A 27,375-nucleotide genomic window follows, 5' to 3' on the forward strand; every position below is an offset into this window, starting at 1 on the left:
CTTTACTTTAATAAACAATAAAATTCTAGTTTCTTATTCTATTGCGACTCAGGAGTTACAAATTTAGTGGTTCACTTATCAATTATATAAATCCTTACAAATCGTCCGTATTTCTCTGTCATTGTTGTAATCATTACTCTGTATCTTTAACTACAATATGTAAGCCACATTGAACTTGAACCTACTTTTGGGATAATGTGGGATATAAATGTCATAATAATAATAATAATAATGGTTAAGCCAGCCCTGGCCAGTTTTTCACCACCGGAATAATGCCTATGTGGCAGTTCTTTTAATACTCACCGATTATCTTTTTCACACATATATATATATATATATATTTTTTTTACTATTTTATTTATATATTTTAACTTTTTCATATATTTTTAATGTATGAGTGATATCTAAGTTGTTTCTTTCAATATAAGTTTTGAAAACTGGAAAATGATCCAGATGTTGCTTTGACAATGGATTCACCTTTGACTTCATAATGTGCAGTTGTGCACCTAGACTTAACTAGACGTTCACAATCTGTTACTGATAATGGAAACATGACAGTGACCACAGCATCATCCATAAGTCAGAAGAGCATCTTTATTGGTGATAAAGATGGAGTCACACATCCTCTCTTGTAGCCCATGGTAGCACGCGTCGACAGCTGACTTTATTCTGGGAGCTGACTTAATGTAATGGATGCTTCGGCACTTACCATGAAGGCTGGGTACAGTGGTTGCTTGAATCGGGTGGGGAAGTGAAAAATTATATTCACTGTATCACTGACGCCGTAAAAAGTGAGGTAGCCTGCTTCGGTATCTACGTAAACCCCAATGATCCTGTAATATTCGCCCTTGAGGTACGTCTGGATGTTGTTATGCCAGACAGAGAACTGTAGCGAGTCCCACTCCAGACACCAGGAGTGGTTGTTCCTCCCAATGAGGTACGAAATGTTATGGCAAGTCACTGCAGGAGGATAACGGTAGGTGAGACCCAGGCAGAGCCATGAGTCAGTGACTTCCACCTCCCAGTAGAATCTTCCCTGGCAAAGGCCCTGGATGCACAGAACTTGTGGCCAGTAGTTAAAGCCCTCGATAGGGGGCGAGGAGCTGGATTCCAGCAATATGCCCATGTTAACCACACAGTTATTCTCCTGGCATAGTAGTAGCTCTCCACTGGCACTCCTTCCGTCAAAGCAAAGATTAACATACCCTGTGGAGAAAGATAAGGGATCTCAGTGAAACCATATTGAAGTTACACAGTTCTGTTTCATACTGGGACGTAACAAAAATCCATAATAATATTTACACAGTGCTGTAAGTAACAAACAGGAAAGATGTTCTTATCTCACACATGCACAGTGAGATTTCCTTCTTATCTCATTACACCAGGTTGTGCGGGATAAAGAACCTGTTCAGGCACTACTCTGTCTCTCTGATGGGCCGATGCTCAGAACTCCTGCGGTAAGCCAACAGCACAGAAACCTAGCTCACCAATGCTCATAGGAAATGGTATTCAAATTATAGGTGTGCTTTAAAAGCAAGAGCAAGGGGGGGGGGGGGGGGTGCTTGGTGCATGTGCAGAAGACTTTCACAGTAAGCTCCAGTGTGCATGCACCTGGCAAAAACTCGAAAGTGAAGCACACATTGGTGTCTGTTTTCTACGCCTTTAAATATAAGCATTTCAATTTTTTTTACTTAGAAGGCTTATATTTAAATGCAATCAATAGAAATAAAACAAAATAAAACATGGAAAAGAAAATAAGATGAGACCTTTTTTATTGCACATAACTTAATACATTTCTTGATTAGTTTTCGAAGGTTGCCCTTCTTCATCAGATCAGAAATAAGCAAATGTTGGTAGATGACAGTATATATAAGTGAGACATCAAAGCATTTCAGTGACAGTCTAACAGGATGGGGGTGGATAGGTGAGAGTCAGGGAGACAGGAGAGCAATATAATTTACAAAGCAATACAATTTTATGCTTTGTAATGGGCTAGAAAACCCAGATCTTTGTTAAGTCCTGTCTGGTGGGTGTCAAAATATTTAATCGTACAAAAAGATCCATTATTTACAGCCAAGCCACAAGATACCACCGCATCTGCTCTGACCCAGGGGACAGAGACAGACACCTCGAAACCCTGACTGCATCCTTCGAACAGAAAGGCTACAACCTCAAAATAATCTCCAAGAATATTGCCTCCTCCCTCAAAACACCCAGGGAAAATCTGCTACAGTACAAGGAGAAAAAATCCACAAACAGAACCCTCCTTATAGTGACATACAACCCAGAGCTGGAAAAATTAAGAAAAATCATAAGAGATCTGCAGCCTCTACTCCAGGAGGATGAATTACTGAAAGAGATATTCCCATCCCCACTAGTGGTGGCTTTCCGACAGCCACCCAACTTAAAACACAAGCTAATTAGAAGTTGGCTCTGTTGGGTTCTGTTTTCAAAACTGTTAAAAATAGGGTCAGTTCTTATTGCTTTTTAGTTTCATTCTTTGTACCCTTCTCTTCTCACATGTTATAAAATGACATGTTGGGGCAGATTCATGAAGAGAAGGTTAGCTGTACTGTGATTGGCCACTGGGAGATTCAGATACTTCAGCTGGAGCTACTCCCAAGTCAGCAGAGGTGATTTTCCACTGGACCTATCATCACTGACCTGGAATTGTTTATCATAGTAGATGACAGCAGAGAAAGACCTCCACGGTCCATCCAGTCTGCCCAACAAGATAAACTCATATGTGCTACTTTATAGGTATACCACCTGACCTTGATTTGTATCTGCCATTTTCAGGGCACAGACCGTAGAAGTCTGCCCAGCACTAGCCCCGCCTCCCACCACTGGCTCTGCCACCCAATCTCGGCTAAGCTTCTGAGGATCCATTCATCTTGCTTCCTTTCTCCAGTGCAGTAGAAGTGTGAGGTGGAACCCTGTATTGGCCTCAACCCGGTACCTTTTTCACCTGAAAATTACCACTGCAAGCCAGCAGCTGTTACTGTCCCATGGAAGGCAGTTCACCAACTGGAAGTCAGGTTTCAGATGCTGGCTGGCACATCTGGGAGAATCTTTGAGTTTGTGGGAGGGATTCAGCCTCTAGGCTTCAGGTTGACATTTCACAAGATGTGTGCAAGCCCTAATAAGAGAGAAATGAGCAAAAGCCAAACTTACACTGCATCAGCATTTCCCTCTCCAGTCCTGGTGGTAACACCTCGTGTGGTCTCAGAACGAGTCCTAAAAAAATGCAGTGAGCACAGGTACAGGTTATATAATATGAAGGGCCAAACATATAAAAAGACTTCTATGTGAGAAATGCTCAGTATATCTGGTCAGAAGTGATGTAGCGTTACAAGGAAAGGAATAATGATAAACAAAATTGAAAAGGAGAAAATCATATTCCTAGAACACCATAATTTAGCTTATCTCATTATGAATCAGCTGCTCCACTTCTATGAAAACTGCACTGGTTGCCTGTGAGAGCATGAGCTGTGTTTAAACTGTGTACGATTACTTTTTCTGTCCTAAATGGTTTTGCTTCTGCATATTTATCAGATCTTGTAACTTTGTCACAAGGTCATGGCGCTGCAGCAAACAGATTGGCTTTTCCATTGCAGTACCATGACCCTAAGGGTATTATTTATAGGTCTGTCTTTGATGGATTATTTTCTTTTCAGTTTGTGAAATGGTGGAATTCTTTACCTGTGAATATTAGATCAGATTAATTGGTTTAAGAAAGCTCTCAAAACATATCTTTTTAAATTGTTTGATAAGTAATGTAATGTTTTTTTTTTTTTTAGATGTGTAGCTCGCAAGGAATGCCTTGTATTGTTATCTTATTGAAAAACCACAGATAGCTCTCATTTGGGGTTTTTGTGGGGTATAAGTGACTACGTAATGTATGTAATACACAAAACATAAATATTTAGGCATCTGATGGCTTGGAGGCAGTGCTGTGTACCATCATATGAAGGGACATGAGTTCTGTTCCTAGCTTGGCTGGTGCTGGGAATGCTGCGGAGGCCATGTTTACAGGTCCCACTCATTGTGCAATGATCAGATTTAAGGCCCACGATTGCAGGGCTCTGATAAAGTCCCCCGTCATGGACTCTCACTGCAATGACTGGACTAAGGGGTCCTTTTACTAAACTGAGTTCATGTGCATCTAATGCAGCAAAAAAGGCCTAATGCAGGACACACTAAAGCCACCTGGCACTTATTTTTTTGAGGGGGCATGTCAGGGGCGGAGAATGGGCGTGGCTGTGCTAATCAGCTAGCATGCTGACATTACCACTGTGCTAACTGGTTAGTAAATCAATAATGGGGGAGCCGTTTGCAAATGTTCCTGCATCAATTTTTTTCAAATGGCCACATACTAATGCTCAATCTAAAAACTACTCGGAGCTCTTGGAATATCACCAAATATCAGTCTAGGATAAACTATACCAAGGTATCCAAACAATAAACATAGATGTGATGTGTTTTATGTTAAAAGGAGGAAAAAGCCTCAAATACCAAGGGTATACTCCGTTGTTGATTTATTTTACAACCTTAGGGAGCCTCCTTTCATTCATCCTAGGCTCAAAAAACCTCTTTGATGTTAAATATATGGACCTTGAACCATACAGTCGTTGGGCACCATGGACCCTGAGGCAGATATCGAAACTTGGGCCGAAGTCGGGCCATGGATGGTGAAAAGCGACTGTACGGCTGGATAGATAAGTGAACCTTAGAACCCTTAAGAGAAATCAAGTATGGTTCAAGGTCTATATATTTAACATCAAGGAGGTTTTTTGAGCCTAGGATGAATGAAAGGAGGCTCCCTAAGGTTGTAAAATAAATCAACAACGGAGTATTCCCTTGGCATTTGAGGCTTTTTCCTCCTTTTAACATAAAACACATCACATCTATGTTTATTGTTTGGACCATACTTTATTTCTCTTAAGGGTTCTAAGGTTCTAAGGTTCACGTATCTCTCCAGCCATGCAGTCGCTTTTCACCATCCACGGCCCGACTTCGGCCCAAGTTTCGATATCTGCCTCAGGGTCCATGGTGCCCAACGACTGTATGGTTCAAGGTCTATATATTTAACACCAAGGAGGTTTTTTTGAGCCTAGGATGAATGAAAGGGGGCTCCCTGAGGTAGTAAAATAAATCAACAATGGAGTATTCCCTTGGTATTTGAGGCTTTTTCCTCCTTTTAACATAAAACACATCACATCTATGTTTATTGCTTGGATATCTTGATATAGTTTATCACACACTAATGCTAACATTAGCACACGGTCAGAAATACAACAAAATAGCAAAAAGCCCTTTTTGATGGCCATACTAGAAATGGGCTTAGTGCACGGGAAAGGCCCCCTGTAAGGATGCACTAAACTCATTTACTAATGCAGCGAAGTAAAAGAGACCCTAAGTAATTCAGAAGGGATATAAAACAGAGGGGAAAAGAATCCGTAGCTCACAGTGCTTGACCCCAGCCCCAGTTCTGATTGAGCTGGAAACTTTAGGGTCAAAACAAATGCCTGGAGGTGGAGGTGATACCTTTGTACTGATGCTAATGCATTTGTGGCTCACTTTTGAATTAAACTCTCTCCATGACCTGCTGAAGGAGATCAACTCTCAGAAGTTCCTTGAGACAACAACTTGACCTATTAGGTGATCAGTTTGGGAAACTATTCCAACTAGTGGTCCAAGGTCAGTCTAAAAATTCAAGAAGGGAGTCCCTACCAGTGAATAACTTGTAGCAAAAAAAAATAGCATAGAAAAAATGTATGAGATAGCCCTTAAGGCCACACCCTTAGGTATCAGGGATTGGATGGGCATCAGTTAAAAAGGGGTAGCAGGAAGCTGTTCATAGCAACTGGAAGGCTAACCAGCCCACCTGCCATCTGAGCCTCCTGTTCATGAAGCCCTTGTTGTCAAGTCTGTCCTAGGTTAGTTTGCTGTCTGCTTGATGACTCCATTCCCAAGCCTGTAGCTCCAGTTGACTTCCAGCCACTAATCCAGCTTTCTGATCTGCTTGCTGATTTCCATTTCAGGACTATGGTTCTAGTTCATTTCTAGCACACTGTTTAAACTGTGAGAGGTTCTTCACTACAAGCTCTAGTGCCAGTTTCCCCTCCGGTTTTTGCCATGTGCAAGTTCCAGGCCTGTGCAGCTCCTGATTTACAGATGCTTTCCAGCCCGAACAGAGGACACTCCCCAACCCTGACTCCACATCAGGCTCTCTAAGTACTTAGCAAATAACTTTTAAGAACATAAGGTTGCCCTACTGGGTCAGATTAGGCCCAAGTATTGTTTTTCTACTACTCATCTGCAGATAAATTTGCCGGTTTTTTTCAATCTACGATTAACCCTGTTCATGTTAGAATTTGAATTTTAGATGTAATTACTTGCCTCCAAGCTCAAGGTGACCTACATATTTTTAAGTACAGTTGGTAGGTCCCTGTCTTAGCTTGCAGTCTAAGTTCTACCTGAGGCAATAGAATGTGAAGTGCCTTGCCAAGGTCACAAGGAGTATCAGTGTGAAAAGCAAGATTTGAGGCCTGACTTCTCTAGTCCTGAGTCTACTGCTCTAAACAGTAGGCTACTCCATGTCTCTTTCTGTAGCCACACAAGCATCCCGATGATGCCACATATTTTGGCCATCTACAGTTCCAGCCTAGAGAGCTCAGCTACAGCCTGATAGCTTCTCACTATCAGATTTTTGGATGATCTCCTAGAGTGAAGTAGTGAATAGCCTTTTGAGGACTAAATGATCACCATATCCTTTAGCATAAGCGGCCCCCTGGCTTGCCCAAGGTTTTTGGAGGCAGGAGTAGAACCCACCTTGAAAAAAATCTGGTTCAAACCCTACAGAAGTTGATCATTACCAACCATTCTTCAAGGGGGGAGGGAGAAGAGAGAAAGGAAATGCTGGACCCAGGGGGGCGCCAACAGTTTGCAGGGGGGCACCAGAGACCCTATCACTGGCCCTGGGAGCCGGATAAAAGGTACAGACACAAAATAAAGTCTTTATTTTCCACAACACAATGTTCTCGAGCCTGTTCCCTCACAGAGCCCGAGGCAAAGGAAAGGAAAAACCCTGATGGGTTTCAGCAAGACAGCCATAAGCCGCCTCTGGCTGTGAGTTCAGTCACAATTATTATTATAAGTACATAAGTACATAAGTAATGCCATACTGGGAAAAGACCAAGGGTCCATCGAGCCCAGCATCCTGTCCACGACAGCGGCCAATCCAGGCCAAGGGCACCTGGCAAGCTTCCCAAACGTACAAACATTCTATACATGTTATTCCTGGGATTTTGGATTTTTCCAAGTCCATTTAGTAGCGGTTTATGGACTTGTCCTTTAGGAAACCGTCCAACCCCTTTTTAAACTCTGCTAAGCTAACCGCCTTCAGCACATTTTCCGGCAATGAATTCCAGAGTTTAATTACACGTTGGGTGAAGAAACATTTTCTCCGATTTGTTTTAAATTTACTACACTGTAGTTTAATCGCATGCCCCCCTAGTCCTAGTATTTTTGGAAAGCGTGAACAGACGCTTCACATCCACCTGTTCCACTCCACTCATTATTTTATATACCTCTATCATGTCTCCCCTCAGCCGTCTCTTCTCCAAGCTGAATAGCCCTAGCCTCCTTAGTCTTTTTTCATAGGGAAGTCGTCCCATCCCCGCTATCATTTTAGTCGCCCTTCGCTGCACCTTTTCCAATTCTACTATATCTTTCTTGAGATGCGGCGACCAGAATTGAACACAATACTCAAGGTGCGGTCGCACCATGGAGCGATACAACGGCATTATAACATCCTCACACCTGTTTTCCATACCTTTCCTAATAATACCCAACATTCTATTCGCTTTCCTAGCCGCAGCAGCACACTGAGCAGAAGGTTTCAGCGTGCTATCGACGACGACACCCAGATCCCTTTCTTGGTCCGTAACTCCTAACGTGGAACCTTGCATGACGTAGCTATAATTCGGGTTCTTTTTTCCCACATTATCCCAAACAGAGTTCAGGTTCGATGTAGCTTACAATCCAATAATAAGCAGGTACTATGTCTGTCCTTAGAGGACTCACAATCTTGGTTTTTGTACCTGAGGCAATGGAGGGTTAAGTGACTTGCCCAGGGTCACAAGAAACTGCAGTGGGAATTGAACCCATGATGCTAGGATCAAAGTCTGCTGCACTAACCATTAGGCCACTCCTCCAATCAGTGGCTGCGGGGGGGGGGGGGAGATGCCACGCCCCAAACACAGCCTAGCCTCTTTGAATTATCAGGTCTGGCTCCAGGCAGACCTCCAGTAGCAAAGCTTTAAACAGTCAATAACCAGGGCTTATCTCTGCCCGATGATAGCATTTAGAATTCTTCAGTCTCAGCACTCTGGAACGTCCCCTCTTTCTCCCCGGGGCCTTGCTAACTTCTGTGTGGCCCTACCTTTTAAATTCCCCCAGTTTCATCTCCGCCCCACCCGGCTCACTTCCTCTCGGGGCGGGACCTATGCTCTTAAGGTGGACCAGGTTATTTATAAAAGGGATTCTCCTTAAGGGTGAGGGGCAATGTCCTGTAGACCATGTCACAATGTACATAATGTATTGGACCTTGTTATTTTCAGTGTTTTTACTTGTATTTGGGTCCCCCTCCCCCTTTTTTTATTTTATAACTTATAAACCGCTTAGACTATCTTGGATATACAGTGGGGGAAATAAGTATTTGATCCCTTGCTGATTTTGTAAGTTTGCCCACTGACAAAGACATGAGCAGCCCATAATTGAAGGGTAGGTTATTGGTAACAGTGAGAGATAGCACATCACAAATTAAATCCGGAAAATCACATTGTGGAAAGTATATGAATTTATTTGCATTCTGCAGAGGGAAATAAGTATTTGATCCCCCACCAACCAGTAAGAGATCTGGCCCCTACAGACCAGGTAGATGCTCCAAATCAACTCGTTACCTGCATGACAGACAGCTGTCGGCAATGGTCACCTGTTTGAAAGACACCTGTCCACAGACTCAGTGAATCAGTCAGACTCTAACCTCTACAAAATGGCCAAGAGCAAGGAGCTGTCTAAGGATGTCAGGGACAAGATCATACACCTGCAAAAGGCTGGAATGGGCTACAAAACCATCAGTAAGACGCTGGGCGAGAAGGAGACAACTGTTGGTGCCATAGTAAGAAAATGGAAGAAGTACAAAATGACTGTCAATCGACAAAGATCTGGGGCTCCACGCAAAATCTCACCTCGTGGGGTATCCTTGATCATGAGGAAGGTTAGAAATCAGCCTACAACTACAAGGGGGGAACTTGTCAATGATCTCAAGGCAGCTGGGACCACTGTCACCACGAAAACCATTGGTAACACATTACGACATAACGGATTGCAATCCTGCAGTGCCCGCAAGGTCCCCCTGCTCCGGAAGGCACATGTGACGGCCCGTCTGAAGTTTGCCAGTGAACACCTGGATGATGCCGAGAGTGATTGGGAGAAGGTGCTGTGGTCAGATGAGACAAAAATTGAGCTCTTTGGCATGAACTCAACTCGCCGTGTTTGGAGGAAGAGAAATGCTGCCTATGACCCAAAGAACACCGTCCCCACTGTCAAGCATGGAGGTGGAAATGTTATGTTTTGGGGGTGTTTCTCTGCTAAGGGCACAGGACTACTTCACCGCATCAATGGGAGAATGGATGGGGCCATGTACCGTACAATTCTGAGTGACAACCTCCTTCCCTCCGCCAGGGCCTTAAAAATGGGTCATGGCTGGGTCTTCCAGCACGACAATGACCCAAAACATACAGCCAAGGCAACAAAGGAGTGGCTCAGGAAGAAGCACATTAGGGTCATGGAGTGGCCTAGCCAGTCACCAGACCTTAATCCCATTGAAAACTTATGGAGGGAGCTGAAGCTGCGAGTTGCCAAGCGACAGCCCAGAACTCTTAATGATTTAGAGATGATCTGCAAAGAGGAGTGGACCAAAATTCCTCCTGACATGTGTGCAAACCTCATCATCAACTACAGAAGACGTCTGACCGCTGTGCTTGCCAACAAGGGTTTTGCCACCAAGTATTAGGTCTTGTTTGCCAGAGGGATTAAATACTTATTTCCCTCTGCAGAATGCAAATAAATTCATATACTTTCCACAATGTGATTTTCCGGATTTAATTTGTGATGTGCTATCTCTCACTGTTACCAATAACCTACCCTTCAATTATGGGCTGCTCATGTCTTTGTCAGTGGGCAAACTTACAAAATCAGCAAGGGATCAAATACTTATTTCCCCCACTGTATAGGCAGTATATACTCAAACTATTAGAGCAATCCTGACAAACCAATTGGTTGGTGCTTTTCTCTTGTACATTCAATGATGTGATTTTTAGTGCTAGGCCAGATCAGACTCAGTCTATACAGAGGAACAGGAGCCCAGTAGAACTTTTCCTAAGGTCCTTCAGCCTTGAACGTTGGACATGGACACCCTTTCCCCCAAGCCCCCTCTCTCCTAAAACTTATTATTTATTTAAAATATTTATAATAAACTCTATCCACAGTTCTAGGCAGAGTGCGAACATACGTACAGAAGTTTTATCAAAAGGGACAAACAAGACAATAGAACCCACCTATAAACATTCCTTTTCCATCATAATATTTCACAAATTCAGGCTCAGGTGGCAAAAGCTTGATTGAATGAAGGCTTTCAGACATTTTTTTAAAGTATAAAAACTATTTGCAAGTCTAACCTTCAATGACGATCTATTCCATTCCAATAGAATGATATTGCTGAGAAGAAGGTAATTGAAAATTGAAGCTTCCTAGAAGTTTCAGATCACACAGCGCAAACATGAGTACAATAATTTCAATTGAGAAAGAAAGAAAGAATTTTGTAAATGAAACAAAATACCTTGAATTTAACTTGCCAAATAATTGAGACCCAATGCAAGGAGTACAAATCTGAACAGATATGATCAAAAAGGGTAAATCGGTCAAGAAGCTGGTGGCTGAATTTTGAACAGATGTATTTATATACCGCCTATAATCCTAAACAGATCACAAAATACATACATAATCCATCATTTAAAACAGAGAAATAAGAACAAAACAAGTATCATGAATCAATGAAAGAGACGGCCTCTGTAAATTTGCTTTTTAAATGTAGTCATGGTTGAGATTAATCTCACCTCCAATTACACTTTATTCCACTCCAGGAGGCCAGCTAGAGAAAAAGTCCCGAACCACATAGCAGAAAGATGTGGTTTACATTTCACTGGCATATTCAGACCTGTGTATCATACTCGGATTCCATCTTCTCCATCGAGGGCCTTGAGATCTGGAATATGCTACCTCAGCATCTCAGACTACAATCTTCTCGTCAACAATTTAAAACAGATCTCAAAACATTTCTTTTCATGGGCACCTACACCTAGTCATGCCTCAACCACCATCTTTAGACATGCTGGATTCCAGTCTGGATTGCACAGTGTCCCCCTTGTGTGTTTTCCCGCCACTATCCTATCTAAATTTGTAGTTCTACCCTCCTTCCCTTCTCTGCTCTGTCTCACTACTCTCATTGTTCTTACGTCACCTATTTAGATTGTAAGCCGCCTAAATTGTATTTATTTGTAGCATTTGTATCCCACATTTTCCCACCAATTTGCAGGCTCAATGTTGCTTACATTTGCTGTAATGGCGGTTGCCATTTCCGGGTAACAGAATTACAAATGGTATTGCGTTAAGGTGCATCCATACATGGTAACATACATGGAACAAAATATAAATGGAACAGATCATGGTATATATATATACCATGTGCATACATACATGGTGAAGAAGAATACATTATGGTATTGCATGAAGGTTCCTGAGTAATACATTTTATTTATTGTATTTGTACCCCACATTTTCCCACCTTTTTGCAGGCTCAATGTGGCTTACAGAGTATGGAAATGAGAACGTCATTACATGATTTAAGAAAACAGTCGATCATAAGCTGAGGTGAAAGAGGAATTTAGGTAGAAAGGTGTTAGGTAAGGTCGTGTGAGAGGTGTTTTGGTGTACTTGGGTGGTTTAAGGAATGATTTGTTTCATTGAGGGTGACTTTTTGGAGGTTACATTGGATTGTAACATACATTAGATCATCGACTATAGAGAGATCCTATTCGACATAAGGTTTAAAGTGGTAGTGCTTGATCATTGAAAGTAAAGAGGTTAAGAGTCACTCGATAAAAGTTCAGTTTTGTATAGATCGTGTATAATGTTGTTATTTGGTATTTAAGATGGATGTTTATTGTATGCCTTCTTGAAAAGATCTGTTTTCAGTAGCCTTCGGAAGATGGTTAGGTCTTTTGTTGTTTTTTATGGCCTTCGGTAGTGCATTCCATAGCTGCGTGCAGATGTATGAGAAGCTGGTCGCGTATGTGGATTTATATTTTAGCCCTTTACAGTTAGGATAGTAGAGATTGAGGAATGTGCGTGATGATCTTTTTGCATTCCTAATAGGCAAGTCTATAAGGTCTGACATGTAGGTCGGGGCTTCCCCATAGACGATTTTGTGGACCAGGGTGCAAACTTTGAACGCAATTCGTTCTTTTAGTGGGAGCCAGTGTAGTTTTTCTCTTAGGGGTTTGGCGCTTTCGTATTTTGCTTTCCCAAATATGAGTCTAGCTGCTGTATTTTGAGCAGTTTGAAGCTTCTTAATGATTTGTTCTTTGCATCCGGCATAAATGGCATTGCAGTAGTCTAGATGACTTAGCACCATTGATTGTACTAGGCTGCGGAATACTTCTCTTGGGAAGAAAGGTTTGATTCTTTTAAGTTTCCACATTGAGTAGAACATTTTTTTTTTTTGCTGTATTGTTTGCATGGTCTTCGAGTGTGAGATTTCGGTCAATTGTGACTCCCAGAATTTTCAGACTGTCTGAGACCGGAAGTGTGTAATCTGGGGTGTTTATGGTATTGGGCTTGTTTGTATTGTATGGTGAGGACAGGATGTATCTATAATATGAAGTTGATATTAATGTCTTGATAAAAGGCTTTATTGAAAGAGATTAATCCAACCCCCCCACCCAAAGTTTTGTGTATGTAGAGGAATAAAGACATTAACAACTTTGAGAAATTCAGGAAGCTTAGACAGTGGTGATCTACTGCAAAAAAGAATCTCTCTTTTTGCAAGGTTTCAAGCTAATTGATTATTTGCCATCCATAACTATTTTCTGCAAGCTAATTTTTGCCCTAGAGAAGGCATCATCCAAGTTGCCCTTAAAAGAACAGAAAAAAAAATATATCAAAATGTGCTCTTGTCATTCGCAACAATTGTTCATGGATAAAAAGATCTGGGTTTTTCCTGATATGACCCAGTTCCGTAGAAAATGTTTCTTGCAATGCATCAAGAGACTCATGCACTAGATGCATCCTTAGTAAATGTATAATTGTTTATTTAAATACCAGATATGTATTTTTTGACCCTGAGCAGCTAAAAGCATTTCTTCTTTCTAAAAGAACCGATGTAGTTGGGTCTGGGGTATAGAATTTGAGAAAAATTGTAATGGGTGGAAGTTGTATTAGGCCTTTTTTTTTCCTTTTACATGTTACTAGTTTAATATCTCAATCAAAACATTAAAAAAGGGAGCAGACCTTATCAAAAATCACAACCAAAAAAAATCAAAAACATCTGCTGCTGATAACCAGTTAATGTACTCATGAAATTACTCAAATTGGCCTCAAAAGTCTCAGGAGACTGCTATCAACACACAGTCATCTTGCATTCAGTTTTACAGATCCACAAATTTGAAACATCTCTTGCAGATAAACACAAAACATCTATTTACGTCAACAAGGTTTGGTCATCTCTGAGGGAAATACCTGGAAAAGATTTCTGCATCCTGATGTGATACCTTATTTCATCGTGTTAATAGTACAACTGATGCCACCTTCTATCTCTTTTTTTTAATCTCCTCTTTTCTAAAATGATTGTTTCAAAAGCCACTTGGTAGCTTGATAACTTCCTGTGAGGAGTCTGAAGGTAGGATCAGTGTGGAATCTGACTTGTAGGTCACCTCTGTCCAGGGCTTTTTTTGAGGGGGTACTTGGGGGTACTGAGTACCGGCACCTTTTCCATTGTCTGCTAAAATTGACCCATGGACCCCAAGTTTTAATGAAAGGGCTCAGGCTCTACACACCAATTCTGCCTTGTCATAGATTCTGTGACTGGTTGCAGGGGGCCTGGCTATGTGGGGCGGGTTCCTCAGCGATCACCCCACCCCTGAAGGGTGGCCTAGCATTTGAGTACCGGCACCTTTTTTGCTAGAAAAAATGCACTGCCTCTAACTAAAAGCAGAAATTATATAGCTTAACCCAGCTCTTGCAGAGACTCTGGAGGTCAGAACTTTTACAAAAGACAGAGAAAAACAGAATGCAGCTTCTATTGTGGTTAATGACAGTTGGGGACTGGAAGGTATAAAGAAGGAAGTTCACATGAGAAGTGAAGGGCCCTGACTATGAGTCATGTGCTGTTTAGAAATGGACTATAAAAATATCTGAGAGACTCCTGTTCAGTGGAGTCATCTGCGGACACACGTGAGGTTTGTTCCCAAGCAAAATCTTCTAGGAAATCACTGAAAAGGACTCCCTAGCTGAAGTTGGCCGAGAATGGAGCCGGGCTTGGTGATGTATATTTAATCTGCTAATAAATGTCTGTATTACTTTTAGAATTGCTGTGCATCTGTCATTTGTGAGACTGTGAGTTTTATTGCTCTTATACAGTTGGAATTCAAACGGACCTAGTACATTTTTAGCGCTGTGTGTGAGCAGGATTCTCCTATGTTTAAAAGCAAGAGCGACGAAGTGGCAGCAGGTTCTGCCCCAGGGAACAAAAATGTTGGGGTAAAGAAACAGAATCAATGTTTCATTCCAGGATGGAAGAACAGTCTTTTTGCTTCCCTAGCCAGGGAATGGGCAGAGAATGGGGGCTTAGTCTGAAAGGATTGGAGGGGGAGATCCCCATGAATTGTTACAGTGCTTACAAAGTGTCCCTCTACCAAAAAAGAAGGAACCCGAGGCTATAGCTCATAGGGGGTGGTGCCTGCTCTCCACTTATCGGGAGCAAATCTAGAAAAAGGAACAGCTTGTTAAAGATCTGGTAGAAAAAGGAAAAGCTTTAGCAGCTGCATTGTCACATTGTAACATAGTAGATGATGGCAGAGAAAGACCTGTATGGTCCATCCAGTCTGCCCAACAAGATAAACTCATATATGCTACTTTATGTGTATACCTGACCTTGATTTGCATCTGCCATTTTCAGGGCACAGACCATAGAAGTCTGCCCAGCACTAGCACCGCCTCCCATCACCGGCTCTGCCACCCAATCTCCGCTACGCTTCTGAACAGGATTCCTTTATGTTTATCCCACGCATTTTTGAATTCCGTAACCGTTTTCATCTCCACCACCTCCCGTGGGAGGGCATTCCAAGTATCCACCACTCTCTCCGTGAAAAAATACTTCCTGACATTTTTCTTGAGTCTGCCCCCCTTCAATCTCATTTCATGCCCTCTAGTTCTACCGCCTTCCCATCTCCGGAAAAGGTTCGTTTGCGGATTAATACCTTTCAAATATTTGAACGTCTATATCATATCACCCCTGTTTCTTCTTTCCTCCAGGATATACATGTTCAGGTCAGCAAGTCTCTCCTCATACATCTTGTAATGCAAATCCCATACCATTGTTGTAGTTTTTCTTTGCACCGCTTCAATTCTTTTTACATCCTTAGCAAGATACGGCCTCCAAAACTGAACACAATACTGCAGGTGGGGCCTCACCAACGACTTGTACGATTTCTGCTGGTCACACCTCTCTCTATACAGCCTAGCAACCTTCTAGCTACGGCCACCGCCTTGTCACACTGTTTCGTCGCCTTCAGATCCTCAGATACTATCACCCCAAGATCCCTCTCCCCGTCCGTACATATCAGACTCTCACCGCCTAACACATACGTCTCCCGTGGATTTCTAACTCCCTAAGTGCATCACTTTGCATTTCTTCGTATTGAATTTTAATTGCCAAACCTTAGTCCATTCTTCTAGCTTCCGCAGATCCTCTTTCATGTTTTCCACTCCCTCACGGATGTCCACTCTGTTACAAATCTTAGTATCATCCGCAAAAAGGCAAATCACTTTGCTACAGTGTCAGAACAAACTTCCTCCATTTCTTTATGTAGACTCAACATGTAGTGTCATAACTACACTGATGGCAAATTCACGGGTTCAAACACTTCCTGGGAAAACACCACCAAGACAATACTACACCTGGACCCTGGCTCCCCGGTACTCCGGATGCGAGTAGACTATACTTGGGGGTGGCTGGGGCAATTGAGACAGAGAACCGGGTATTGATGGGCTGGAGATACTGATATGAATGCTACTGTTGTAAATATGACTAATGTTGTTTACATACGTACCACGGTACTGTACACTGTGCCATCAGAGCTGCAAGCGGTGTGCCATGGGGATAGAACAGATGAGTTACAATTGTACTGTCTGTAAAATGTTTGTATTACTTTTATAATTGCTGTGCGTCTGTCATTTGTGAGTTTTCTTGCTCTTGTAAATTTGGAATCCAAACGGACCTAGTACACTTCCCCCACCCTTTATTGTTTGTGATTTTTAAAATTTTGATTTATTATTTATTTATTATGTATAGGTGCTGTTACCTTACCCAAAACTAATCTTACAGATATATTTCTCTAAATACCTTTTCTTTTCTAAAATTATCATTCCCTGTTATAGATACACATTTCTTCTATGTAGTTCGAGCTGCGAATTGTTTTTAACATTGTTAACTGACTGTCAAACTTATTTTTCCTCTTTGTTGGTTATTAAAATTAATAAAAATACTTGGATTAAAAAAAAACACACAAAAGTCATCTCCATAAAGGAGTCCCATTTACTATCATAGGCCATCCAGACCCAGAAAAAAAGAATGGGAGAAAAACCTCCCAAAAGAGAAAAAAAATCCCATTCTGAAAAAAACCAGGTGGGTTAAATATATAAAGTACAAAACTACACACAGGAGCTTACAGTTCTAATTGCAAAAATAAATAAAAAAAAAAACGTGTGCAAAACGCTCAAGCAATTCACTTTTCTGTAACCTTGGCATCCTTATTCAATCACAATTCCTCAGATTATTCCTTCCATCAACCAAAATTTGTAATCCCAATTAAAGAGTGTTGTTCCACATGTTTCACCAAGTTTCTCTTGTTTTGCGTTACTGCTGTGCAGGAGGGAAGAACTGAACCTAATCTTAGCAACAAGATGGCACCAGAGAAATAACATCCGCAGACCCTCAGATCATCCAATCAGCTGTCACCAATACATCATATCTTGTAATTTGAAATAAGTCCATCATTCAATCGAGCAGTTCAACCCATCGGGGCTCAATACTGTTGAACTGAAACATTAGACGCTGCTCACGCTGTCTCAACCATTTCTTGACATCCCCACTCCTGATGGAGACATTCAATTGTTCAGTGTTAGTACAATGTGAATCTTTAAATTCATGTTGATGATACATACAGTGTTGTAACATAGGTGCCTCCTGCTTACTTTTTTTTTTAAAGTTTTTGCAATTAGAGCTGAAAACTCCTTGTGACTGTGTGTAGTTTTGTACTTGATATATTCAGGGCCGCCGAGATGGGGGGGCATGGGGGACAAAATTCCCCGGGTCCGGGCCTCCAGGGGGGGCCCGGCGCCGCAGTCCGGGCCGCCCGCCCTCCGTCGCTCCCTGGCATTGAACTTAAGCGCCTCATGTCATCTTCGAAAGCGCAGCAAGCAGCGGCAGACCACTCCTTCCTTCCATGTCCTGCTCTCGCCTGACGTAACCCGCGAGGGCGGGACACGGAAGGAAGGAGTGGTCTGCCGTTGCTTTCTGCGCTTTAGAAGGTGAGGCGCTTAAGGTCTGTGCAGAGGGCCCGGGGGTGGAGAGAGGGCCCGGTGGCGGGTGGAGGGGGCCCGGCGACCTCGGGTGGGGGGGCCCGGGGGGCAGCCTTGTCCTGGCCCTGGCCCAGTCTCTCGGCGGCCCTGGATATATTTAACCCATCTGTTTCTTTTGGAATGGGGATTTTTTTCTCCTTTTGGAGTGTTTTTCCTATTCTTTTTTTCTGGGTGTGGATGGCCTATGATAGTACAGGGACTCCTTTATGGAGATGCCTGTGTGTTGATAGCAGTCTCTTGAGAGTTTTGAGACCAGTTTGAGTAATTTCATGAGTACATTCACCGGTTACAAGCAGCAGACAGACTTAAAAAAATTTTTTTTGGTCGTAACTAGTTTAATAGCTCCATTTTGGGGGGGGGGGGGTCTGGATCTTTGCCTCCTTAATTTGGTGGACAGACTACATTTAGGAGATTACTTATATTTCTTTTGACTTGAAAGTTTTGTGTGTTTTTCTTGTATGATTTCAGTGTACTCCCCTACTTATCATTTCTATAGCGCTACTAGATGTACACAGTGCTGTACACTTGAACATGAAGAGACAGTCCCTGCTCCACAGAGCTTACAATATAATTAGGACAGACAAACAAGAGATAAGGGAATATTAAAGTGAGGATGATAAAATTGTTAGGCAGACTGGATGGACCGTACAGGTCTTTATCTGCCGTCAGTTACTATGTTACTATGTATATGTTCTATTTTCCTATGTAAAAGAAAAGTAAGATATCATCAGCATAGAGTCTATTTCTTGCCCAAGAGTACAAAGAGGCTACATAAAAATATGAAACAGAGTAGCAGAAAGTATAGAACTTTGCGGAACATCTTTAAAAACAGGGAGGAATTTACGTCAGTGCATGCCAACATCAGATTAAAAAAAATCTTTTGAAATGCTGCTAAGACTTTAAGCCAAAGAACAGGCTCTGTAATATGAGCCTGACCTATCCTTAAACGCCTCTCCTGACTGCAGTTCTGAGTGTGCACACCATATAGAAACCAGCAGTTTTCTCTTTTGGATGAAGGACCAGTTTTTCACTTGCCTTCCCTCAGAAGCTCCTTGGTGTAGAAGTTGCTTGTGGTCGCAATCTGTGACTTCATAACTGCCAGAGTCTCACTGAAACCTGTAAAACTTGCGCTCTCATCACACCTCAGACTGACCAAGGGCTGGGCAGAGAGCACTTGCCTCTTCAGGGTTTGGAAATCCTGTAGGAAAAGATATCTGCTTAGAATCATTGTAATAACTCTGGGAGTAACTATGCGTGTGAACTCTGGACATATATCTATGGCCTTGGTCTTCATTTTCAGTCCTCAAAGGATGCCAATAAGTCAGGTTTTCAAGATATTCCTAATGAATATGCAGGAGAGAGATTTGAATACCTACTGCCTCCATTGTATGCAAATCTATCTCATGTATATTCACTATGGGCATCCTAAAAACTACCTGACCTGTTGGCAGCCCTCAAGGAATATGAGTGAAGATCAAGGATCTAGGGAGAGGAAGGGGACTGTTGAGACAGAAGTGAGTAAATGGAAGACAGGCAAGGACTACATGTCACTCATCCCAGCAAGAAAATTGCAGAATTCATTTCTGTTCCACAACTCTCCAAGCATGAACCAGTAAAGGAATAATGCGGCAGGAACAGAGCACTAGGTGTGGGCCCAATTATGTTATGGTCAGGATAGGACCTCACTCAGCTATCAATAATAAAGACACGTACACTGTACCTGCAGGAATCGCAGATCGCTGCTTTCCCCCATGCAGCTGTTGAGTTGCATATGCCTCTGCTGGAGCTCAATTATCTTGAATTCCCTCTGCTGACAGCAGTCCCCCAACCTGGCAACTGCTGCCCACTCTTCATGCTCCAGGAAATTCATCACCTTCTCCTGCAGCTGAACCAGATCTTGCATCAGCTCCTCAAAATTGAATCTGACCTCATTCTTAACGTTCTGCACCAGCCTCTGGACAGGAAGAAGGGCATAGCACAGGTACTGAGCTAGGTAACAAGTAAGTAACAGCATAAAGATGAGCCTGAGGACTCAGCCTAGAAGTATTTTCAGCTTCTTGTAGATCTGTATACTGGGAGATTCCTGTGAGGCTTCTGTAAGATCTCACACATCTAAACTTACTGCAAGGTTCATGCTCAGTAAGCCAGCTGGGTTCTAATGTGCAAAGCAACCTTTATTTTATAGGCCCCTTGGAGCTGGGCAGATTGGTGCACTTGGATAGTGACAGTAGTAGCTAACTATCAAGAATAGGATGTTCAAATAATAACCGCACCATTGTGGGTAGCTTTTTGGATATGGAACGGGAGAGATGCAGGATGTGAACTATAAAAAGGGGATGCTGTACACTCAGCTACCCAGGATAATGGAGTATAGTGAAGTAAGAAATCAAACACTGCCTTGTCTTGGATAATGTGAAGTCCTACCAGCTGTCGTGCTCTATGGCTGGCATTTTAAGATATATCCTTGGTGGTGTGGGTAGGATGACTGGGCAGACTGTTGGTCCTTTTTTGTCATCCTCTACTGTTTTCTCATATTAACAAATGTTACAGGTCTGTCATAGACATGAAGAATATCATTTCAATTTCTCCCAAGAGCTGAGCATCAAGACTGTGAAGGTTGTTCATGTATTTTCTATAAATACTTTCTAAACCCAGCAATATAGGTAGATTTAAGGTCTCTGTGGGAAACTGATTGAGTGGAGGGCAATTCTACACAGGGTGTCCATATTTAGGTACCAGGAGGGTGCCTATCAGGCTCATTTTTGAAAGAGAAGGACGCCCATCTTTTGACATAAATCGGAAGATGGACGTCCTTCTCACAGGGTCGTCCAAATCGGCATAATCGAAAGCCGATTTTAGATGTCCCCAACTGCTTTCCATCGCAGGGACGGCCAAAGTTCAAGGGGGTGTGTCAGAGGTGTAGCGAAGGCGGGACTTGGGCGTGCCTAACACATGGACGTCCTCGACCCATAATGGAAAAAAAAAGGGCATCCCTGACAAGCTCTTGGACGACTTTACCTGGTTGTGTTTTTCTTACGACCAAGGCACAAAAAGGTGTCCAAAATGACCAGATGACCACCAGAGAGAATCGGGGATGACCTCCCCTTACTCCCCCAGTGGTCACTAACCCTCTCCCACCCTCAAAAAATATCTTTCAAAATATGTTTTGCCAGCCTCTATGCCAGCCTCAGATGTCATACTCAGGTCCGTGACAGCAGCATGCAGGTCCCTGGAGCAGTTTTAGTGGGTGCAGTGCACTTCAGACAGGTGAACCCAGGCCCATCCCCCCACCCACATGTTACGTTTCAGGGGGAAACAGCAAGCCCTCCAAAACCCACCACAAACCCACTGTACCCACATCTAGGTGCCCCCCTTCACCTGTAAGGGCTATGGTAGTGGGTTTTGGGGGAGGGTTGGGGGGCTCAGCATACAAGGTAAGGGAGCTATGTACCTGGCAGCAATTTATGAAGTCCACTGCAGTGCCCCCTAGGGTGCCCAGTTGGTGTCCTAGCATGTCAGGAGGACCAGTGCACTACAAATGCTGGCTCCTCCCATGACCAAAGGGCTTGCATTTGGTCGTTTCCAAGATGGACGTCCTTGGTTTCCATTATCGCTGAAAATCAGAAACAACCAAGACTAGGGACGACCTAAATTTCAAGATTTGGACGACCCTGACCATATTATCGAAACGAAAGATGGATGTCCATCTTGTTTCGATAATACGGGTTTCCCCGCCTCTCCATCGGGATGTTTTGCGAGGATGTCCTCAACAAAACTTGGATATCCCTTTTGATTATGCCCCTCCACGTGACACCTTTTCCATAAAGGCACCATACGTAGAATTCACCCCATGGTATGAGAGCAGCCATTTTCCTGTGCATGATACCGGTGTGAGCCTGGTAGAGTTATTACAGGACAGTTGAAATAATAGGGATCTCCTGGGGTGGATATTGGTACAGAAGTGGGAGGGTCTTTGGGGTTGAATATTGGCAGGGGGAGGCAAAGATAACTGGGGCAGGAAGTTGTCATATAGATTTGAAGAGGCCAGCTATAGTTTGGCGAACGATCAGAAAAAAAAGGCAGCAATCAAGATTTAGGACCTTAAAATAAAAGGATGCATAGAAACTTCCCAGCTCCTAAATCATCTGTGAAGAAGAATCTTTAGTATGGAGTGAAGCTGCTGTAGCCAACTGTGATATGATCTATGTGTAGAGACTTTACCTTGATGCTAGCCATGCTGAATCTGATGTCCTGTTCATCTGATATTAGCAAAAGCTGGTTCTGAATGCTCGCTTGCAACCTTCTGACCTCCGCCTTGCAAAGAGAAAGTGACCACAGGGCCTTTAACATGAATATAGAGTTTGGTTACCCTGAGATACTTCTGCATCCTAGCAGGGTTGTGAAAGGCACCGATAATGTACATAAATTTACAAAAACACTAGCGCTTGCATGTGTGAATGGTGCCAATATTTAGCAGTTATGGGCAAAAGTGCTAGATGCTATTCTATAAATGGTGTGTCTAAAATCACATAGGGTCACATTCTATATATCTCGCCTTAAAAAATCCGTGCTGAGAATACGCTTAGGCGCATTCTATAAACCACGCCTAACTTTAGGCGTAGTTTACAGAATACGCCTAGGTGTGGGTTTCTTGGCACGGTTTGTAGAATACATCTAGTGGCGACTAAATGAAGGCGCACCCATTTGCGCCAGGTAAAACTCGGTATTAATTCCCACGTCTAAATTAGGCACAGACTGGGTGTATTCTATAACAATGTACATAGTTTTTAGAACAGCTCATGACCTACCCATTCCACGCCCATGGCCATGCCCCCTTGTTGTCTGCACGCATTGGAATTTACGTGCCTCACTTCGCAGAATACGCTTAGCAAGTTGTGCGTGTAAATGCTAATTAAAGCCAATTAGCGTGAATAATGACTTAAGTGGAAATTATTGGTGCGGATTGGCTTATTAAGCCAATTAAGTTGCATGCACAATACAGAATACAACCGGATTTGCAAGTGCAATTCAAGTTGCACTATATAGAATCCAGGGGATAGTATGCAACTGCAAGGGGGGGGGGGGGGGGGTGTTAATGTGGGTGGAGCCTGGGCATGTCATGGATGTTTTGCCTAGCAACATGTACAATAACAGAAATACTATCAGCTGCACGTGTTGCATGATGCACTTAGGTGTGCCCACTTACCCCTGCTATTCAGATATCATAAGTGACTGCGCCTAAATTTTGGTGCTTCAAAGCCGTTTAGCACCAATATTCTATAATGGCTTAAGCTATTAATTGACACCAAGTTGCACCCCCTTGTGACGCCTAAAATTTAGTCACACACCCAGGGGTGGACTGAGGGTAGTGTGGGCCCCCGATCCCGGTCACTGCCCAACATCCCCCCTGCCACAGTAGCCAACGCCCTCGCTTCCCCGGTCCTACCTGAGGGGTCCTGGTAGTCTGGTGGCCTCTGTGTGTGTGTGGGGGGGGGATGTTCTTTCCTGCCCACTGCACTGCCACTATTCCCCCCACCTGCCGGTGCCTCTGTGTTTTCAAAATGGTGGCTGAGACTTCCTGCAGTAATCTCACGGGTCTAGGGAGTCTCGTCCGCCATTTTTAAAATACGGTGGTGCGGGGGGGGGGGGGATAGCAGCAGCTCAGCGGGCCGGGCAGGAAAGAACATGTTCTCCCCCATCCCCCTGCTGAAGTCACTAGATCACCAGCGGTGTGCCGAGCATCCAGGCAGAGCCTCTGGGCCCCCTAGAGCCTCTAGGCCCTCGGGCACTACCCGGTTGCCCGAATGGTCAGTCCACCCCTGTACACACCACACAGCGAAGGTGACACAAAAATGGAAACTAGATGATGTTCACGGAAGTACAAATTTTACTTTCACACATCCAAGTTTTCACTTCTGTGAACATCGTCTAGTGTCCATTTTTGTGTCACCTTCGCTGAGTGGTGTGTGTCTTTGAGATTGCGAGGGTCTTTTTGGTTCTCCTGTTTTACCATCAACCTAAAATTTAGTGCCAATTTATAGAATCACCTCCCCCTCCCCCCTCACCAAACTTTACTGGGCTCAATATTCAGACCATGGGAGGCAGCCCACATATGTGCTGTGATCGGCGCTGACCCCGGATATTCAGTGACACGCTGTTTCTGGTGACCGGCTTTGAATATCTGGGGGTTTTTTTCTGGCCGTCTCAAACTTAAATCAGGGTTGTCTAACCTCAGTCCTTGAGGGCCGTAATCGAGTCGGGTTTTCAGGATTTCCCCAATGAATATACACTAGATCTATTTGCGGGCACTGCCTCCATTGTATGCACATAGATCTCAGGCATATTCATGGGGGAAATCCTGAAAACCCGACCTGGCGAGGGCCAAGGTTGGACATCCCTGGGCTAAATGAATATTCATTGCTGGCCAAAGATAAGAAATATAGGACTGCTATTTAGGCAGTCTGACTTGGCCACTAAACTTAGCCGGTTAGCCACTACGTGCTAACCACAAACATTCAGTGAAGGTAACTGGCTATCTCCCACTGAATATTAGTGGTTAGCTGGCTAAATGCTGTTTAACTGACCAGGAAGGTTCCAGGCTGGTTAAGCAGCGCTGGTGGATATCAGCCATACTGTGTAAGTTAACCTTTCAGTATCATTCACTTCCTCTTTCTGTCTCCAGGGCTCATAATGTGTGGTGCCTGTAGATTTTTTTTTTTTTGGGGCCCAGCTGTTTTCTACTCCTTTGAGTTCTAGCTCTTTTGGATATTTGGAACTAGCCTCTATTAGGCTATCATGCCATACCCTATAGTCTCTACTACCTGGAGTTTTACTTCTTTTTAAGTATCTCCTTCCTGTTATTTAGCCATTGCAGCTCCAGTCCTTGACTTACGATGCTAGACAGCAGCTCTCTCTGGAACCTGATTCTTTCCTCCCCCCTCTCTTACCCCACAACAAGCTTTCTCCCCCAGTGGCTGTGAATGCTGTCTCTGCAGCATCCCCACCTCAGGACTCCTGAGGAGCTTCCTTCTCACATAGCCCTAAACTTTCGCAGCAAAATTTTACATTTAACCCATGCCAAAGCTGGTAACCAATGATTTCAGCATGGGAGGGGAGAGCTCTTCTTTCTGCATGACTTCCTTCAAAATCACTTTAGCAGCAGTACTCTGAACCACTTGCAGCTTACACAGTCAAAAAGCGCATTACAGTAGTCTAAATGAGAGATCACCAGAAAGTCAGAGCCTACAGTGGTTTCCAGTCCAAATAGGTACGGTACAGAAACTTCAAACAAAATGTAACTTGCTATATGCTTTTCTAGCAATTACTGATACATGTACATCTAACTCAAATCTGACATCACCCTAAATTTGTATCTTTTTTTTTTATGGGCACAAGGTAACCCATCCACTTTCAGAACCAAGTTGTAACTTATTCTCTGATTAAGAGAGTGCCTGAATATCTACGTTTGTGACAATCCTTCCTCACCATTTTTCACAACCAGAATAATTAATTGGACATTGTCTGCATAACAATGTCCCTCTGTACCAAAGCTCTTAAAAGAGCTTCCAATGGTTGCAATAGATGTTAAACCAAAGCATAGATAGGGACCTCCAAAAGACCTCTAGACCCAGAAATTTCTCATTCACCCCACCCAATAACCTTGCCTACTCAGAAATAATGAAACCACACCACTATCTCTTTAATCCTCAAATCTGCAATCTTTTCCATCAGAAGGTCAAGATATACATACATCCACTTATGATCTCCCATCCCCCATAATTCCACATTATTCATACATTTACTCACAGAAATATGTACACCATATGCCTTTGTGTCCTAACACTGCCCTTAAGCTTCCCATTGTCTCCTCCCAATGTCTCAATGTTGATGTCCCATTGTGATATTCCTAATGATAATTCGATTATCTCGCATAACTTGTACAATATAACCCATAACCAAGTTGCAACAAATGTATTTTCATTATTCTTATCTTATTGTAAGCCACACTGAGCACGCAAAGAGGTGGGAAAATGTGGGATACAAATGCAAACAATAAATAAATAAATAAAATACAAGGTCAAAAGCAAAAGTAAGGTCACACATCACAAGCCAAATCCATTCTCTCTTGCACATTTGACCTCAAAGTAGAATGTGAAATGGACACAGCACAGATTCTGTACTAAAACCTAACTAGAATATATCCAACTTTTGAACATTCTCCATGAACAATAAAACCCAGACGTTCACCACTCTAGCACAGTCTAGCTTTGCAACTAATGATCAATTGGCTGTTCACTTACACCAGCACACAGATCCCTATCCAGCATAAAATGTTGCCGCCCAGCCACTGAGAAATAGATAATACTCCTTCCCACTGAAAGGCCATGAATGTCACCTCTACTTCACTCACAGCTGTAGCTGGCTTAGAGTTCTAGCATAAGAACTGAATCCAGGTTCGACACTTTTTTGTCTACTGATCTCCTGTTCTGTACTTAGAAGAAGTGGTGGACTGACAAGTCATTTACCTCTTTTTGAATTCTCTCCTCTTCTACAGGCACAACCTCATGGTCTCGATGGTTCTCCAGGGCACATGCATAGCAGATACAAAGTCCATCCTTTCTACAGAACAGTTCCTGCATTCTGTTGTGCTTCTGACACAGGCTGACCTGAAAATCTGTCACTGCTTCCAGTAATTTGTGCCTTTTGAACACTGGGTTCTCATAGTGGGGTCTGAGATGGGGCTCACAGAATGAGGCCATACACTGCAGGCAAAACTTGGCTGATTTCTGTTTGTCAGAAGTACAGGCATCGCAGGGTATGTCACCTGGTCCTGCCAGATCTGGTAGAGCTGTACCAGTTGTCCCCTCCTTATACTGCATAAAACACTCCACAAGGTCTGCCAGGACAGTATTCTTGCAAAGACGTGGCCGGGAGGTATGGATCTCCCGGCACTGGGGACAGCAAGGTGTCAATGCATAGTCAGCTTGATAGTCCCAGTAAACCTGAAGACACTCAATGCAAAATGTGTGCCCACAGCCTATTGTGACTGGATTCCTGAACACCTCCAGGCATATTGCACACAGGATATTCTCTTCTAGGCAATATGAATGGGTGTTTCCCATGGCTGCCTGACACAGAGGAGGATTCACAATCAGAGCTTGGAAGTCTGGGATCAAGAAGCATAGCAAACCATAAACAGGTGAATCTCTTCTTCAAGGAGATTCTGCAAAATAATAACATACAGAAAGCCTAAGTTTCTCCTTAAATTAGGGCTGACTTTTTGGCTTTCTCAGTCAGGGCTGGTGCAACATGGTAAGTAGGGTAAGCATGGTGGTGGTGGTGGTGAGGGGGGTACCAAAATTTGGGGGTCACCAACAGCTACCACTGCTT

General features: G+C 43.2%; 1 protein-coding gene across 1 annotated transcript; it reads right to left on the reverse strand.

Annotated features, from left to right (window-relative positions):
- Nucleotides 1-592: 592 nt before the first annotated feature.
- LOC115473562 (E3 ubiquitin/ISG15 ligase TRIM25-like) lies at nucleotides 593-27,135 on the reverse strand. Its single transcript, XM_030208627.1, has 6 exons — nucleotides 26,511-27,135; nucleotides 22,207-22,299; nucleotides 19,706-19,939; nucleotides 19,021-19,183; nucleotides 3,175-3,237; nucleotides 593-1,206 (listed from the first exon to the last, which is right to left on the reverse strand). Exons 1-6 carry the CDS (start codon nucleotides 27,105-27,107, stop codon nucleotides 665-667), a joined length of 1,692 nt encoding a protein of 563 aa, XP_030064487.1. The 5' UTR covers nucleotides 27,108-27,135; the 3' UTR covers nucleotides 593-664.
- Between the last annotated feature and the right edge of the window lie 240 nt (nucleotides 27,136-27,375).

Source organism: Microcaecilia unicolor, chromosome 6, assembly GCF_901765095.1.
Source record: "Microcaecilia unicolor chromosome 6, aMicUni1.1, whole genome shotgun sequence".
NCBI classification, from domain to species: Eukaryota; Metazoa; Chordata; class Amphibia; order Gymnophiona; family Siphonopidae; genus Microcaecilia; species Microcaecilia unicolor.